The sequence below is a fragment of the Melozone crissalis genome, unplaced genomic scaffold (genome assembly GCF_028551555.1).
Source record: "Melozone crissalis strain CALT ecotype California unplaced genomic scaffold, PUWL_Pcris_2 ptg000086l_1, whole genome shotgun sequence".
In the NCBI taxonomy this organism is placed as follows: domain Eukaryota; kingdom Metazoa; phylum Chordata; class Aves; order Passeriformes; family Passerellidae; genus Melozone; species Melozone crissalis.
The window spans coordinates 105,221-121,899 of NW_026535863.1; the positions used below are offsets into that span (position 1 = coordinate 105,221).

Sequence of the window (16,679 nt, forward strand, 5' to 3'; positions counted from 1 at the left end):
GCACTCATTGAGTTTTGCTTTAATTACAAAAGGTCTCATCAGCAGTAGGAAACCCCCCACATTCCCCAGTACCCAGGGGCCCCTCATTCCCCCAACACCCACCCCTGGGTTCCCCCACTTGAGCCTCACCCCTGGGCAGGGGAGGTCCCAGATTTCCCTGTAACCCCTAGCTGATCCCCCCTCCACATGCTCCCCACTGGGGGAGTTGGCACCATGGGACGGGTTGCACCTTCATGGGAGTTGGCACCTTGGGGGGCAAGGGGGGTTGGCACAATGGGGGAAGTTGGTTATAAATTCCTTTTTTTGTATTTTCATGTATTTTTTAAATAAAACACTCTGCTGGGCAAAGGGGCTGGGGGTGATCATGGGGGGACAACAGGGGCACCCTGTGCCATCATCCCAAGGTGCCAATCCCTGCAAGGATGCAAAGTGCACTGAGGGGATGGTTGTGGCTCCCTGCTCCTTCCTGATGTCCTCCCAGTCCTTGTGCATCCCCAGTCCTGGTGTGTTCTACCCCCCGCCCCCACCATGCTGGTGCCCTCCCTGTCCTGGTGGCCCTGGCACAGTGGGTGGGCTGCCTGCTGGGTGGGTCCCCATTAGATCGAGGTCTCGTCGCTCCTGGTGGGGGGACGGACAGATGGGGGAGGGGGGGGGATGGATACAAAGTGCAGGATGGGGGGAGAATAAAAAACAAGACAGACAGATGCATGATGGAGGAGGTGGATGCCAGGGTGCCCTCTGTGCCTCCCAGCACCCAGCGCCAACCCCTGGGGGGAGATGGTGGGGTGGGGTTTGGGGGGGAGCCCCCAGCCCCCTTGGGTTAATGGAGAAAATTAAAAAACAGAAATCTGGGGGGTAGAGGGGGAGAAAAGAGTAGAGTTAGTGCTGCTGTGCCACCTCTGCCCTAGGCATCCATGGGTGGTCAGGGGTACCCAGTGGGTACCCCGGCACCCAGTGAACACTCCAATGGGCACCCTGACACCTAGTGAGCACCCAGTGGTCAACGGGCACCTTTGGACAGTCAGTGGGCACCAAATGGACACATAATGGTCAATGGATGCACAATGGGCATCCAGTGGGCACCCACGGACAGTCAACTGGCATCCAGTGGGTGCAGTTAGACGTGATGAACACCCAGTGAGTATTCAGTGGGTATCCAGTGGGTATTCTGTGGGTTCCTCAACCCTCAATGGGCACCCAGTAGGAATCTAGTGGAAAACCAACAGCCACCTTTGCACCCCATGGGCACTCAAGAGGAATACTGGCACTCAATGGTCACCTGTTGGTTACCCTGGCACCCTATAGACAGCCAGCAAACACCCTACATGTGATGGGCACCAATGCGCACCCTGGCACCCAATATTCATTGGATCTGGCACCCGATATTCATTGGATCCAAAGGGATTGCTGGGACCTGATGAACACCCAAGAAAGAACCCTGGCACCTGATGGGCATCCAAAGGGTGCCCGTTGGGCACCCTGACACCCAGTGGACACCCAAAGGGAACCCTGGAACCTGATGGATACCCGACAGGTAATGTTGTACCCAATGGGTGTTCAGTCATTACTGTGGCACCTGATGAGCAGCCAAGAAGTGTTGGATCCAATGTGTGCCCAACGGGCACCTGAGAGAAACCCTGGCACCAAATGAGAGTGCAACAGGAACCTTGGCACCCTGGTACCCAGCTATCCTTGCATCTGATAGGCACCCAAAGGGTACCCAACAAGTGGTGTTTGACTGCTTGTCCACCCAACAGGAACCCTGGCACCCCAAGGGCACCCTCAAACCCAAGAGGTGCCCAGAGGGCATCCTGGCACCCAAAGAACTCCCAGTGAGCACCCCTCAGATGTGGTGGGCACTCACTCAGAGCCAGAGGAGTCCTCGTCAGCAGTGCCTGTGCGGATGCTCATGGCAATGGGGGTGAGGCCGCTGAGCTGCTCCTGGAGGCTCTGCCGAGGCCGGGGCACGGGGAGGGGGCCCACATCACTGCCTGAGGAGGCAGCCGTGCAAGCAGGAGGCGGTGGGGGTGGCCCAGGGTGCTGGGCACTGCCCCGCTCACTGATGGGGGGCAGGCACTTCTTCAGTATCCCTGCAGGAGCAGCATCACCCATGGGTGGGGAGGCCAGATTTGGAGTGCCCACCCATGCCATGGCAGCCCATACCTTTGTGGGGGTGGGGCAGGGGCAGCAGCAGGGGGTTCCTGGGGAGTGCCTCGCCGTTGGGCTGGGGGGGGTCACCCCAGGGGTGTCCCTGCCCCCCTGCTGGCTGCACTTGCAGCCCCTCGCTACCTCCTGGTCCCTCACTCTCGCTCGCTGTTGTCACAAACTCCCCTGGCCAGTATGGGCATCCCGGGGGCACCAGGGGGTCACCTGCGGGGAAGGAAGGAAGCTGGGACAGGCAGGACCAGGGACCCCCTCCCATCCTCGCTGGGTGCCCCCATCAGCACATAGTGTGAGAAATGCACCCAAACCCATTGCATCAGTCCCATCCACACCTCAGAGTGGACAAGGGGCCATCTTTCCCCCCTGGGTGCCCCAATCAGCACCTCTGACTGCATGAGGAACCCCAAACCTTTTAAGTGTCTCCCATCACCAGACCGGACAAGGGACCCTCTCTCTCATACCCACTATGTGTTTATCAGAACTCCAGGCTGGACCAGGGATCCTTTGTCCACTGTGCGCCTCCTGCATCAGGACCCAGCCAAGATGCAAGACCTCCTCCCACCCCCCCAAATCTATTCAATGGCCCTATCACCACTCCAGACTGGACAAGGGAGCCCTACCCCCACCAGGTGCCCCCCATCACTGTCCTGGATAAGGCAAGGGACCTCCCCCAACCCATTGGGTGCCCCCATCAGCATCCAGCCAGGCTGAAGGTCCCCCATCTCCACGGGGTGCCCCCTGGGGGTGTTACCAGGGCCGGGGGGACCCGGCGGAGCCCCGGGCAGGGGGTCCCAGCCACGGGGGGCCTCATCCTCGCTGTCAGAGGAATGTGTGGAGCCATAGGATCCACTCGGGTCGTCCAGGGACAGGTCACTGTCTGACTCTGTGTCGTGCTCTGGGGGGGTCACAGGTCAGGAGGTGCCCAGAGACACCTCCTGCCCCCTGGGCCGAGGCTAGGGGCACTCGCCCTATGGGTGAGGCCGTACCCTCGGGCTGGTCCTGAGTGCCAAGGAAGAGCCCCCCAGGCTCGGGCAGCGGAACTGGCCCCGGGCTGCCTGCCAGACCTGAGTCCTCCCTGTGGAGACACAATACTCATCAACATCTGATCCCCACTCACAAACACCTACCATCCACTGTCACCCACTGACTGACACCAACCCACTGACACAATATTCATCCACTGACACCCACCACCCTGATATCCATCACCCTGACACCTACCTCTGCCACCACTTCATCCCAACACCCCCTCAACCCCCCACTCTGTGACCACCCTGCCACCTCACCACTGCATGTGCATGTCACCCTGCCACTGTAGTGCTGTGCATCCATGCCACTGCCCTGCCACCCAGCCATCCCAGCACCCCTACAAGCACGCCGCCCTGCCACCCAGCCATCCCAACACCCCTACGAGCACGCCACCCCACCATCCACCAATCCCAACACCCCCACAACCATGACACCCCACCACCCACCATCCTGCCATCCCAGTATTCCCATGCCATGCAATGCCATATTGCCACCCCACCAACCCACCACTCAACCACCCCAGCACCCCGCTACCCCACCATCCCATCACCATTCCATCTTGTCATCCCAGTGCCACACCAGCCCAGGAACCCACGAAAACCCATGCCCTGGTCCCAGGTGTGCCCAGTACCGCCGCACAAAGGGGATGTAGCTGTGGTGGCTCTTGCCCGAGCGTGCAGTGCTGTGCAGGGACCCCGAGGACCCACCACCTGGGGGCGGGTACAGTCGCCCTGCCACGTATGTGCTGTCCCTGCCACAGGCCTGCCAAGGGCACAAGGATGTCATGGCCATGGCACAGGCTGCCCTTCTCTTCCTGGCACCCCCCCATGTGGCCCAGCACTCACGGGAGTGAGGGTGGCCTTAGTGGCCAGCGGTGGGTGGTGCCAGCGGGCACAGCTCAGGCGGAGGCTCCTTCGCACCTCCTTGCTCAGCACCACACAGGACAGGAAGATGAGGGGGCCCTGGGCAGAAAGGCGGCGGGGGGACAAGGAAGGGTAGGTACAGCCTGGGAGGATACCAGCAGCACCCTGGACCAGTCAAGGGGTCACCATCCACACTGGGTGCATCCCATTTGCACCTCAAAGAGAATGAGCATGCCCTCCACTGATATCTCAAACGGAATGAGGGACCCCCATATGCACTGGGTGCCCTCCATGGGCACCATGGAGTGGTTGAGGTGCTCCCATATACACTGGATATCTCCCATTAGTGCCCTGGATATGGCAAAGGACCTCTCTGTGCCCACTGGGTGCCCTACAAATAGGTGTGGGACTCTGGAGGTGCCAAGGGTGTGAGGTTCAGGGGGCTCTGGGATCTCTGGGAGTCCCAGGGGTCATGGTCACTGGGGATCCCAGGGGCAGAGGCTTTGGGGTTCTGGAGTCTTTGGGGGTCCCAAGGGTGGTGGCTCTGGAGGTTCCACGAGTGGAGTCTCAGGTGGTTCCCACTGACCTGGAGGCAGTTGGAGGCGGCGAACAGGTAGTGACAGAGCAACGTGTCACTGTTGACTGAGAGCAGGGCCAGAAGCCAGGCCAGGCTGGGCATGGCCAGTAGGACTGCAGCTGTGCGCACCCCAGACCTGAGCACCCCAATGGCACCCAGTGTTACCACAATGACATCGCATGTCACACCCCTCTGCACTTCTGGCCCCCAGGGTTGCCCCAGCCCCTCATAGCCCCCTCCCCCTCCAGATGCCCCAACTTCCCCCTGACCCACTCTGCCGTCCATGGGTTCTCCAGCCCCCTGAGCTCCCCTGTTCCCTGTGGGCCCAGCCTAACCCCATCCCCCTGTGCCCCTTGCCCCAATGCCCTTCTGCCTCCCAATGGGTGCTCTGTAACTCCCTGCCCCCCTAGATGCCCCAATCTCCCCTGACCCCCTCAGTCCCCCACAGGGGCCTCTGCCCTTGATGCCTCCCTGCCCTCCACAGGTGTCCCAACCTCCCGTGCCCCCATGCCCCCCATTTGCTCTATCCCCCCGTACCCCCTGCCCCTTTGCCTCCCCACGGTTGCCCTGCACCCATGGATGACCCAGACGCCACTGTCCCCTCCTACCCCTGCCCCACAGGCAGCCCAGTGCCCAGTGCCCTCCTGCCCCCCATGGATGCTGCAGTCCATCCTGTGCCTCCCTGCCCTCTGCAGGTACCCCAAAAGGCCAGCTCCCTATGCGTGCCCCCTAGCCCCCAGTGCACTGCAGCCTCTGTGGGTGTCCCAACCTCCCATGCCCCCCTTAGGCAACCCCATCCCCACTGTGTCCCCTGCAGGTGACCCCGCCTGGGTGACTCACGCTGAGCCCTTTTTCTGGAAGCCCTGAGGGGTGGCACAGGTGGCCCTGGCTGCCAGCACCAGGAAGAAGATGCCGACCTGGGGGTGCAGGGAGTGAGCAGGGTGACAGGGGGTCCCATGCCCTCCCCAGCCCCCAGCCCTGTACGCACAGCAAGGGCGGCAGCGCAGGGCCCAGCCAGGCTCCACACCAGGCTGTCGTGCAGGGCCAGCCAGCAGAAGTCGGGGTTCCCGTAGCCCTCAGGGTCCAGCCCCACCGCCAGCCCTGCAAAGGAGAGATCAGGAGTGGGGCCAATTCAGTGGATGGGGCTATAAGAGGAAACAGGGCTAAGGTGGGAGGAGCAGGGCTAAACAGTGTGAAGCTATGGCAGGATGGGGCTCGTGGAGTGGCAGGGTATGGCTCATGGGTGGCACAGGGCTGGTGAGAAGGTGCTGCTCTTGGGGCTGTGGCTATGCTGGGTAGAGACAGCGCTATGTAAATGAGGTTTGCCTAAGCTCTTGGACATGGGGCAGTGCTGGTGAGAGCAGGGATATGGCACAGGGGGCTTGTCTAAGAAGTCAGTACAGATCTAGTCTCTGGAGGTGGGGTTATGCTGATGAGGGCAGGGCTAATATCCTGGGGGAGTATCTGACTACGACTGATGGAGAAAGGCTATGGCCCTGGGAGCATATTGAAGATGTTGGGAAAGATGCTCTTGGGGTGGAGATATGATGGATGAGGGTGGGGCTAAACTCTTGTGGTGAGGATAAAATGTTCGCCAGGGTTATACTCTTTGGGAGGGGGCTATGACCCCAGGGGTGTGTCTGAAATTTGGAGGCAGAGCTATGATGAATGAGGGTAGGATTATGGACCCTGGGGCCTGTCTAAGATCTTGGGGACTGGGTCTGATAGACAAGGGCATAGCTATGACTCTGCCTATGTATCAGGCATAGGCACCCTATGTATCAGGGTGGGGCTATGGTGGTTAAGGGTGGAGCTAAACTTTTGGAGGGGGGCTGTTTTGGACTGGGCATGACTATCCTGCTGGAGGCAGGGTTATATCCAGGGGTGTGGCTATGCTGGTAAAGATGGATTTGGGGGTGGGCCTATATTCTGGGTGTAGGGTTACACATGGAAATAGGACCCCGCCATGCATCAAATTGATTGCGGGAGTGAGATTCAGGCGGCAGGCCACAGGCTAGAAGGGGGTGTGTAGCCACCAAAAGTTGTTGACTCAGGTGGAGGTGGGCAGCTGGTGGTCCAGGGCATGGCGTGAGAATGAGAGCAGGGTTTCACAGCAGGGCTCACCGGTGATGAAGGCAGGCAGCCCCCAGCCCAGTACATGGTAGAAGCGCATGGGACCACGGTCGACATGACGGGGTTCACTACGGCGCCGGTAGAGGTGCAGCGCCTCCAGCAGCGCCCAGCCTACCGCGCTCAGGTACAGGAACTGCAGCAGGATGGCCACCACCGTGCACGCCAGCTGCACCCGCCCCGTCAGTGCCAGCCCACAGCCCCACCCATCCAACCATATGCACAATCCCCCCGAGCTCCCCCTTTGAGACATCATCCCTCTGTTGAGGTCACACTCCTCTAGAAGGTCCCATTCCTTTTATGGGCCTCCCACCTTGAGTGCCCCACCTCTTTGATGGGCCCCACCCCCTTGACAGCCAAGCCCTTTGAGATAAGATGTATCCCTTAGGGAGCCTCACCCCGTTTATCAGACCCTCTGCTTTGCAAGCCCCACCCCTTTATACAGACTCCACCCCTTGAGATCACTACACCTTTGACAGACCCCACCAATTATAGTCCTCATGTCTTTTAGCCACCACCCCTTAGGCCCAGCCCACCATGGCCGTGCCCACCCCTTAGCCCCACCCATTTCAGCCCCACCAACCCAAACAATTCAAAGGCAGCAGATCCCCTGACCCAACCAGCCCTTCCCAGTGATCTCCACTCCTTCCCTCCTTTCCCAGCCCCCTTTTCCCACACACCGGGACATCGGCCTGGTTGATGCCAAGCAGGAAGACAAGCTGTGCAAGGAACAGTGCAGCTGTGCCATGCCGGCGGATGCTGTGGCGGTTGGAGCGCAGCCGCCTCAGGGTCCCCAGGGCCAGGACCACCAGCGCCAGCCCCGCCAGCCCCACGCCCAGGGAGCCGTAGGTGAGTGCTGCCAGCGGCAGCACCTCCCCGTTCTGCAGCACCAGGATCGGCATATGTCAGGCATGTGCTCAGTGGCACGCACCCCCAGACACCCCCGTCATACAAAGCAATCAGCCCCTGGGCCTGGGAAGTCCTGCCCACAATGCATAGCCCAATAGGAAGCCCTGCCCATATAATTCAGCCCCGCCCCTGGTAACCCCACCCTTTGAAACCCCATCACAGCGCTTCAACCATGCCCCTCAAAACCCCACCCACATCTTGTAGCTCCACCCTTTTAAACCTTTCCCGTACCACTAAGCCCCAGCCCTCAAAACTCCACCCACATCTCTCAGCTCTGCCCCTTTCAACCCCACCTGCACCGGACCCTGCCCCCTGAAGCCGCGCCCACAACACTGACCGCACCTCCTTATGTCCCACCCACAGTTTTCAACCCCGCCCCAGGAAACCCTGCCCACATTACTCAGCCACAGTCCCTGAAAACACGCCTGCATCACTCAACCACACCTCTTGTAACCCCACCCACATCAGCTCTGCCCCTTGGAGACCGACCGGCCCACCCTGCTCAGCTGCACCCGCTGGAATCCCACTCACGCTGACTGGACCCGCACCTGGGGCACCTCTGCCAGATCTGACATAGCCCGGCCCATCCCACTTAGTTCTGCCTCAAGGGAGCCCCACCCACTGGATTTAGCCGTACCCCTTGGATTTAGCGCCATCCCACTTAAGCCCCACACTTCCCTCAATTCCACCTCCATAAGCACTCCCACCTCCACCCTGACCCTGCCCCTCCTATCCCTGTCCCTCCCCTTTTATCAAAATCCCCGCCCTTGTCCGTAAAGCCCCGGCCCTGTGCGTGGCACCACCTGACACCCTGTGCCCATTTCTGCATGTGTCTCCATCCACCCCCATGTGCCCACCAGGGCCCTCACCCTGAGTCATTCCATGCCCCCAGGGTCACTGTGTCCCTCCACGTCCCACGCGTCACATCTGCCACCCTGTGCCCCCATGCACCCCTCCGTGTCCCCCTACGCCCCCACCTCTCGGCGGGAGATGTCCATGAGGACGGCGAAGCTGGTCAGATGGTGGCACTGGCAGCTGACGTGGCTCTGGTTGCGGAAGGCGACTTCGCAGCCTCGTGCGGACCAGCCGCCTACACTGCCCGCCCTGCGCAGCACCAGAAAGTGACGTGAGCCGCGAAACTCGCCAGGACACCCACCGAGACAAACACATACACACACACCGCGACACCCACCAGGGACACCCACTCACCCACTGGGGACACCCACGAGGGACACCCACCGGGAACATCCACCCCCACCGAGGGACACGCACCCGACCCAGGACATCCATCCAAGGCGTCACACACTTGGACACCCACCAGCATTCACAGCACTTCAACCGTGTCCCTCAAAACCCCACCCACACTGTGTAGCTCCACCCCTTTAAATCCACCAGGCACACACGTGCTGGGGACACCTGCTGGCGTCACCCTCCCACAGGGACTCACACCCACCAGGTACATCCACAGACAACATACTCCCACCCACTGGGATATCCATCCACCCAGCAGAGACAACCGCTACCACCTGGGGACACTCACCCACCGGGGACACTCACCCGGGAACACCCCTCCATTTGGGAACACACCCCCATCCTATCCGACACCCATCAGGGTTACAGCTACCCCCTCACGTCCTGTTCCCATGTTACTCACCCATGACCCACAGGGTTATTGGGGCATCCATCCTGCCCTGTCCCCATACTCCCTGTCCCCTATTCCCATGTCCCCTGTCGCCTCAAGGTGTCCTTATCTCTGTTATTACGTCCCCTGTCTCCATGGGATGTCCCCTTCCCCATGCTCCCTGTACCCACAGAGTGTCCCCATCTCCTTAGGGTGTCCCCATTTCACATCTGCTGTCCCCTCTGAGGTGTCCCCATCTCCCTGGGGTGTCCCCATTTCCATGGCCCCTCTCCCCCCACAGTGTTTCCTGTTCCCCTGGTGTGTGCCATGTCCCCTGTTACCTCAGCACGTCTGTGTCCCCCCAAGATGTCCCCATCCCTCCAGGGTGTTCCTTGGGATATTCCCTGTTCCTCTGGGTGTTGTTACACCCAGATCTCCTGTCTCCCTGGGGAGATCCCTTGTCCCTCTGGAGTGTACCCATCTTCCCCAGGGTGTTCCCATCCCCAATCCCATGTCCCTCTCTGCTGGGATGTCTCAGTGGCCCCAGGGTGTTCCTGTCACCCCTGGGGTGTCCCCTGTCCCGCTCTCACCACAGAGAGTGGTTCCAGAAGACGCAGATGGGCTTGGAGCGCTCCTGGGTCTCCAACAGCCGGAACTGGAGGGTGATGGGCTTGGCCAGCACCTGGGGGGTCCCCATGCCCCCCACGCCATCTGTACCTGCCGTGTGCACGCTGATGCTCACCACCGGTGTGTTGATGACGGGGCGCTTGGGCACCCTGGGGGACACTGGTGTCAGGGAGACCACTCAGGGTGCCCCAAAACTCACCTAGGTGCCACAGAGTGTACTGGCACCACACAGACAGGGCACCTCTTTCTACCCTGTCCTCTTTTTTGGGCACTCCTTTCTCCCCTGCGCCCTCTTTTTTGGACACCCTATGTGCACCATTCTTGGGCATCCCTTGAGCCACCTCCCCAACCCTCTGCCCCCCATCCTCGGGCACTCTCTGTGCTTCCCAGCCTTGGGTACCCCATGTGTCCCCTTTACCATTCCTCCCTTGGGAACCCTCTGGACACCCCTGGCTCCATCTCCCTTGCCCCCTAGAAGCTTGGTTTTGCCCTGACACCCCATGTGCCACCCCCAGCCTCCCAGGCCCCCATCCCCAGTGGCACCGGAGGCTGCGCTTGTCGGCGTCGAAGTGCTGGGGCAGGAGACCGGCCAGGGTACGGTAGATGATGACGCTGACGATGGCCTGGCCCTCACCCAGGGATGGGTGGCGCTTGTGCCGGGTCATCCCTGCCTCCTCCTCTTCGACTTTCTCCTCTTCGCCTGCTTCATCTTCCTCCTCCTCCTCCTGCCCACCTGTGCCCTGTGGTGCCTGCCCATGCCCGGTTGAGGGGCCTGGGGGGCCATGGACAGGGGGCAGCATGATGCTCTGAGACCTCATTGGGGTCCCTATGGCCACCCTGGAGTCCCCAGGTCTGCCAATGCCATGATCACAACAAGGTTCCCCCAACACTTCCAGCTCCAGGGGTCCCCATGTCCACACCAGGGTCCCCAACCCTGTCAGCTCTATGACCACAATGAGGTCCCATGGACACATTTGTGTCCCTAACCCTGCCCCCCGCCATGGCCACACCAGGATCTCTGGGGTCCCTGGTCTTCGCATCCTTACCAGGGTCCCCAGCCATACCAGTACCATCCTGGGGTCCCAAACCTGCCAGCCCTGTGGCCACACTGGACTCCCTCCCCATGGTGGCACTGGGATTCCTAACCCTGCCAGCCCATGGGTATCTGGGGTTCCCCAATCCCTGCCAGCCCCCAGCCAGGGTCCCCAGCTGTGCCATGTCCCCATGGCCAAATGGGGGGGTCCCCCGAGCTCTGCCAGCCCCATGGATGCAAATGGGTCCCCAACCCTGCCCCCTGTCCCCCCTATGCCCCAGACTCACGCCTGTCCTTGGGGGTCCGGAAGATGTTGTCAGGCAGGATGACGGTCGTCTCCAGATCTGGGAGCTTCTCCCCCCGCAGCGCCTCATACCGTGGCAGGCGGGCACCCGCAAAGCTGCTCTTGTCCAGCCGCACCACTGACACCACTGTGGCACCACGTCACCCACGGCCCAGCATGGCCCCACCAACCCTGAGGCACACAGACCCCGGCACCCACCGACCCCAGCGCACACCGACCCCAGCATTCACTGATCCCAGGGCGCACCAGGCCCAGTACACACCAATACCAGCACCCACCAATCCTGATACCCACCAACCTTTGGAACACAGACCTTGGCACCCACTGACACCAGGACACACTATCCTCTGCATTCACTAATCCCAGGGCACACCAAGCCCAGCACAAACCAACGCCAGCACCCACGAACCCCAGAGCCATGGATCCTGGGGCACACAGACCCCACGACCATAGATTTCACCACCCACCAATCCTGTGGCACACAGACTCCAGAACCCACTGAGCCCAGCATCCACTGACCCTGGCATCCAACGGCCCTGGAGCAATGAATCCAGACACCCACTAGCAGCCACCAACCCACCCATGTCCCTGGGCACATGGACCCCAGCACCCACTGACTGCAGTACCCACCAACCCTGGAACAGACAGAATACAGCACCCTCTATACTCAGCACCCACTGACCCCAGGGCACACAGACCACAGCCCATGTCCCCAGGGACACACACATGCCTCTAGGCATACCCATGTTCCCCAGGACACGCTCCGCAGCCACACAAATGTCCGTGTCCTCAGCACATGTTCCCAGGAACCCATCAGGCATGCATGCATGCTCCCAGCTCACATGTCCTTGTGCACACATACTCCAGGTATATACATGTTTGTGTTCCCAGACACACATCCATGTCCCCAATACACACACATTCCCTGAGCACACACACGTCCCCAAGCACACACATGTCCATTGTCCCCAGCACATACATCCCCCAGGCATATCCATGCCCATTTGCCCAGCACCACACCAAGGGCACATGTGTGTCCCCAGGCAGACACATGTTCCCAGCATGCCTATGTTTCCAGGCAGATACCCCCCACCACAGCCCTCTGGCCACACATGTCCCCACTGACCGATGTTAGGGGTGACAATGGTGAAGGGGCTGAGGTAAGTCTGGGGCATATTCCGTGCCAGGGCTCGTGCATACTCCTCAAAATGCTGCAGCAGCTGGGCTGTGCCACCCTCCGTCTGCTGGATCAGCTCCCAGTGACGCTTGTTCCCCATGTCCAGCAGCGCACTGCCCACCCGCAGCAGGTTCTGGGGGCAAGGCAGAGGCAGTGGCACTGGGAGCTGCCACTTTATGGTCTGGGCAGGGGGTCCCTAACCTCCCCCGCAGGACTCTATGGCAGGGGCACCCTGGCCCTGGCAGTGGGGAATGGGGGTGCTGAACCCCCACAAAGCTGAGGCTGCACCCTGAGCCACACCAACACCCGCTGCTCAGGACTGCCCACCACCCTGGTATCAAACCTCCTACACCAACATTCCTCTCTAGGTGGATGCCCATCACTCTGGTGCATGGGATCCCTCATCAATACCCTTCCCAAATGGGTGCCATTCACCCTGGCACCCAGATTCCTGCACCAACACCTCCCCCCTCCCCCTGCAGATGCTCATCACCCCAGTGTTTGACCTTCTGCCCAAATACGGCCCTCCCCAAAGGGGTCCCCGTAACTCCAACCTCTCTTCCTTCTCCCTCAACCTCCCTCCACAATCCTGTCACCCGGGTCTCTGCTCTCCTGCCCCAATATCCCTCCCCAACAGGCTGCCCATCACCCTGGTGTCTGGGCTCATGCACCCACATCCCCCACCATGGGAGCGCTCATCATCCCAACCTCTTTTCCACTTTGCCCATTCTCCCTCCAGGCACGTCCTCATCCCTGTGATCTCAGGCTCACCTCAGTGAAGTGCACGTCCTGGGTGGCAGCGAGGCGGAAGCCGCGCTGGCGGCTCTCGTGGCGCAGCAGGGCCCCTGCCAGGCGGTATGCCAGGTGCACGTCACTGCCGAAGTACCCGCGGGCCTCACGCGTCGCTTCGCGCAGTGCCAGCGCCACGCGCCGGGACTGCCCTGCATCCCACCGGGACTCGTTGCCCACCAGCTGCTCCGCCTTGGGGGAACACACACAGAGTCAGGGGAGCCCCAGCGGCACTGTCACACGGCTGCTGCTGGTATTCCCCAGCTCACCCAGGGGCGAAGGGCAGCAAAGGCCAGCGCGCTGCAGTTGAAGAGGTTGGGAGCCAGCCAGCCCTTGTGCTCGTCACAGTGGCGCAGTGCTGTGCCTGTGGGAGGGGGACACTGAGTGCACCATGGGGACAATGGGGCAGCCTCACCTCACAGCACGCTAGCAGTGCTGACAGTGTCACACTCCTACTCCACCCTGCAGTGATGCCAGAGTGGTGCCCCCAGCCTTGTCCCAGTGGTGCCATGCCCTGTTCCAGCTGTGCCACCACAGTGTCACACTCCTGTGCCACCCCCCAGTGACACCACCATGACAGTCACCAGTCCTGATGCCACCAGTGTCACACTCTTTGCAGTGACACCACAGCCTCATCTCAGCAAGTCCACACTTAGGTCACCCCTACTCCATCTTGGTTGTACCACCAAGGTGTCACCACCCCTAACTCATTCTAGCAATGCCACCCCAGTGTCACCTCCCGGTACCAACCCAGTAACACCACTACAGTCTCACCCCCCTGCCCTGTCCCAGTGATGCCTCACGGCACCACCCCCCCCCAGCTCCATCCAACTGGTGCTGCCACCATGACATACCCCAGCCTTGTCCCACTGGTGTCAACATCCCATAGCAGTGCCACCACCATATAACCACCCTGAAGTGACACCATGGTGTCCTCTCTCCCCACCATGTCTCAGCAGTGCAATCACAGTGTCACCTCCCTGTACCACCCAAGCAATGCCACCCCTCTAAGCCCCATCGCAGTGATGTCACCACCATGTCACCCCCAGCCCCTTTCTGTCAGTGTGCCCAGTGCCACCCCCATCCTGTCCCCATGTCCCCACGTACCGACAGAGCCCTTGGGGCACGGGGCTGCAGCTGGCAGCCCAAACCGAGTGCGGGGCCACCAGATGCTGGCCTCGATGGCCCGGGGACAGCTGTCGTAGTTCACTGCAAAGACACAACAGGGCATCAAAATGGGGGACACAGGGTGACAGCAGGGCAGCAGTGGCACCTGGTCACTGGAACCCAGTGGAACACAGCGTGACACAGGCTAACAGCATGGTGACAGCAGTGGCAGAGCAGGATGACAAAAGGATAACACAGGATAAAAGTAGGGTGACATAGTGGCACAGGGTGGTAGCAATGTGACAGCAGTGTGACACAGGGTGACAGTGGGGCAACACAAGGTGTCAACGGGATTACACCAACAACCAAGGTGTTGGTGGAACTCAGTTGCCAGCAGCCAGGGTGATAGCAGGTGACACAAAGCAACGAGGCAGTGATGCAGGGTAGCACAGGGTGACAGAAGGGTGACAGTTGCACCCAGTCACTGGCATTTGGAGTAACACAGGGTGACACAGGGTTGCAACAGGGCAGAGTAGGGTGACACAGGGCGATACAGGGTGACAATGGCACTCGCTGGCACCCAGGATGACAGCTGTGGCAGAACAGGTGAACATCAGGATGGCACAGGGTGGTGTAGGGTGACACAGGATGAGAGCAGGGTGACACCAGTGTGACAGAGAGTAACAGTGGGGTGACACAAGGTGACAATGGGGTCAGTAGGATGACAGCAGAGAGACAGTAATACCTGGTCACTGGCACTCAGTGACACAGGATGACACAAGGTGACACAAGGTCACAGAGAGTAATGGAAGGTTACAGCAGGGTGACAGTGGGCACTCAGGGTGACACAGGGTGACACAAGCTGACAGTCTCCTACCTTCGCAGCCGCTGGCTGTCACCTCAGCAAAGGGATTGTCACAGCGGTCACAGTGACGGCCGATGACACCAGCTTTGCAGGGGCACTGTCCAGTGTTGGCATCGCAGCGGCGCGACAGTGACCCAGTGGGGTAACACTCACAGGGGTGGCACGTGCCACCTCCTGGTGGGCGGTAGTGGTTGTCCTGGAGGGACACAGGGTCACTGCAGGCATGGGCATGGGGTGACAGGGGGCTGACAGGGGGTGACAGAGAGGTGACCGGGAGATTGTCAGGCGCATGGGAGGGCGTGACAGGGAGGTGACAGGGTGACAGTGGGGTGGCAGGGAGAAACAGAGAGGTGACAGGAGGATGGCAGGGATTGGCAGGGGAGGTGACAAGGGCTCGCAGGTCCCACCTTGCAGCGACACTCGCCCGTGGTCTTGTTGCAGTCTGGGTCAAAGCCATGGGTGACGTCACAGTTGCAGGGGCCGCACGTGGGGTGTCCCCACCACCCCCGTGGGCATGGCTGCGCCTCCCTGGGGACAATGGAGCTGGCACTCGAGCACCATGCCAGAGTAGTCCCATAATGCCACTTGTAAACTCACATGGCCACTTGTACCCTCACAGTGCCACCTGTACCCCCACAGTGCCCCTTGCACCCCTACTGTGCCACTTCTACACCCACAGTACCACTTTTCATCCACAGTGGCCCCTGCATACTCACCACAGCTCTCACACAGCCATTGTGCCCTTTCCATGCTCCCCCTGCCTTTTGCACACCCACCACAGCTCTCGCACATGCACTATGCCCTTTGCAGTAGGGGGTGTCACACCCACCCTGCCCCATATGCCCACACTCCTCTCACCCCACGCACTGCCCTCCTCGATGTCCCTCGCTGTGCCCCCGCTCCCCCGGGCGCCCCACGCCCCCCCAGAACACGCGTGTGCCCCACAGTGTCACCAACCGGTGCTGGCAGAGGGCCCCAAAGGTGCCCGGGGGACAGTGACAGGCATAGCCGGGGGCCGTGCCTGGATGGCGAGTACAGGTGCCCGGAGGCTCGCAGGGGTCCAGGGCACAGGCACTGACACAGCTGTCACCAAAGTACCCTGGGCACAGGACAGGATTGGAGACAACAACGGGAGACACTGACAGGGGACAGGGATGAAGGTGAGGGGCACTGCCCAGGGGTGACAGTGATAAGGAGTGGCAGCGACAAGGGAGGGTGGCAGTGCCTTGGGGACAGGGGTGGAGGGGGGGTGCCCAGAAAGGGTGGTGTTGTTGGGGCAATATGTCACAGCGTGGCAGGGTTGGGGATGGCAGTGTCTCAGGGCTGTCAGGAGGTGCTGGGGGGTTTCCACTCATGCGGGTGGCAGTGGGGGGTGTCAGAGGGGTGACAGTGTCTCAGGGGGTGTTGGGACTTGTCGGAGATTCCAGGGGGTCTCTGGTCACCAGGGTAGCAGTAGGTGGTGTCACAGGGGTGTCTCAGTGGTGT

General features: G+C 60.9%; 1 protein-coding gene across 2 annotated transcripts in view; it reads right to left on the reverse strand.

Annotated features, from left to right (window-relative positions):
- Positions 1–7: 7 nt before the first annotated feature.
- The window catches only part of CELSR2 (cadherin EGF LAG seven-pass G-type receptor 2), a 31,044-nt gene continuing 14,372 nt past the window's right edge, over positions 8–16,679 (reverse strand). Inside the window, exons 13-35 of one of the 2 annotated variants that reach the window (XM_054290817.1) lie at positions 16,152–16,293; positions 15,602–15,722; positions 15,207–15,390; positions 14,330–14,431; positions 13,492–13,586; positions 13,205–13,414; positions 12,383–12,566; positions 11,240–11,383; positions 10,463–10,691; positions 9,883–10,068; positions 8,649–8,775; positions 7,443–7,643; positions 6,757–6,931; positions 5,621–5,733; positions 5,473–5,549; positions 4,642–4,768; positions 4,038–4,154; positions 3,824–3,954; positions 3,150–3,238; positions 2,915–3,058; positions 2,164–2,370; positions 1,865–2,090; positions 8–618 (exon numbers count right to left, since the gene is read on the reverse strand). In XM_054290817.1, coding sequence (XP_054146792.1) covers positions 597–618; positions 1,865–2,090; positions 2,164–2,370; positions 2,915–3,058; positions 3,150–3,238; positions 3,824–3,954; positions 4,038–4,154; positions 4,642–4,768; positions 5,473–5,549; positions 5,621–5,733; positions 6,757–6,931; positions 7,443–7,643; positions 8,649–8,775; positions 9,883–10,068; positions 10,463–10,691; positions 11,240–11,383; positions 12,383–12,566; positions 13,205–13,414; positions 13,492–13,586; positions 14,330–14,431; positions 15,207–15,390; positions 15,602–15,722; positions 16,152–16,293 — 3,353 coding nt within the window. In that variant the 3' untranslated portion in view covers positions 8–596. Of the gene's footprint in view, positions 849–1,864; positions 2,091–2,163; positions 2,371–2,914; positions 3,059–3,149; positions 3,239–3,823; positions 3,955–4,037; positions 4,155–4,641; positions 4,769–5,472; positions 5,550–5,620; positions 5,734–6,756; positions 6,932–7,442; positions 7,644–8,648; positions 8,776–9,882; positions 10,069–10,462; positions 10,692–11,239; positions 11,384–12,382; positions 12,567–13,204; positions 13,415–13,491; positions 13,587–14,329; positions 14,432–15,206; positions 15,391–15,601; positions 15,723–16,151; positions 16,294–16,679 lie in introns of both variants that reach the window. The other variant, XM_054290816.1, reaches the window with a different exon arrangement.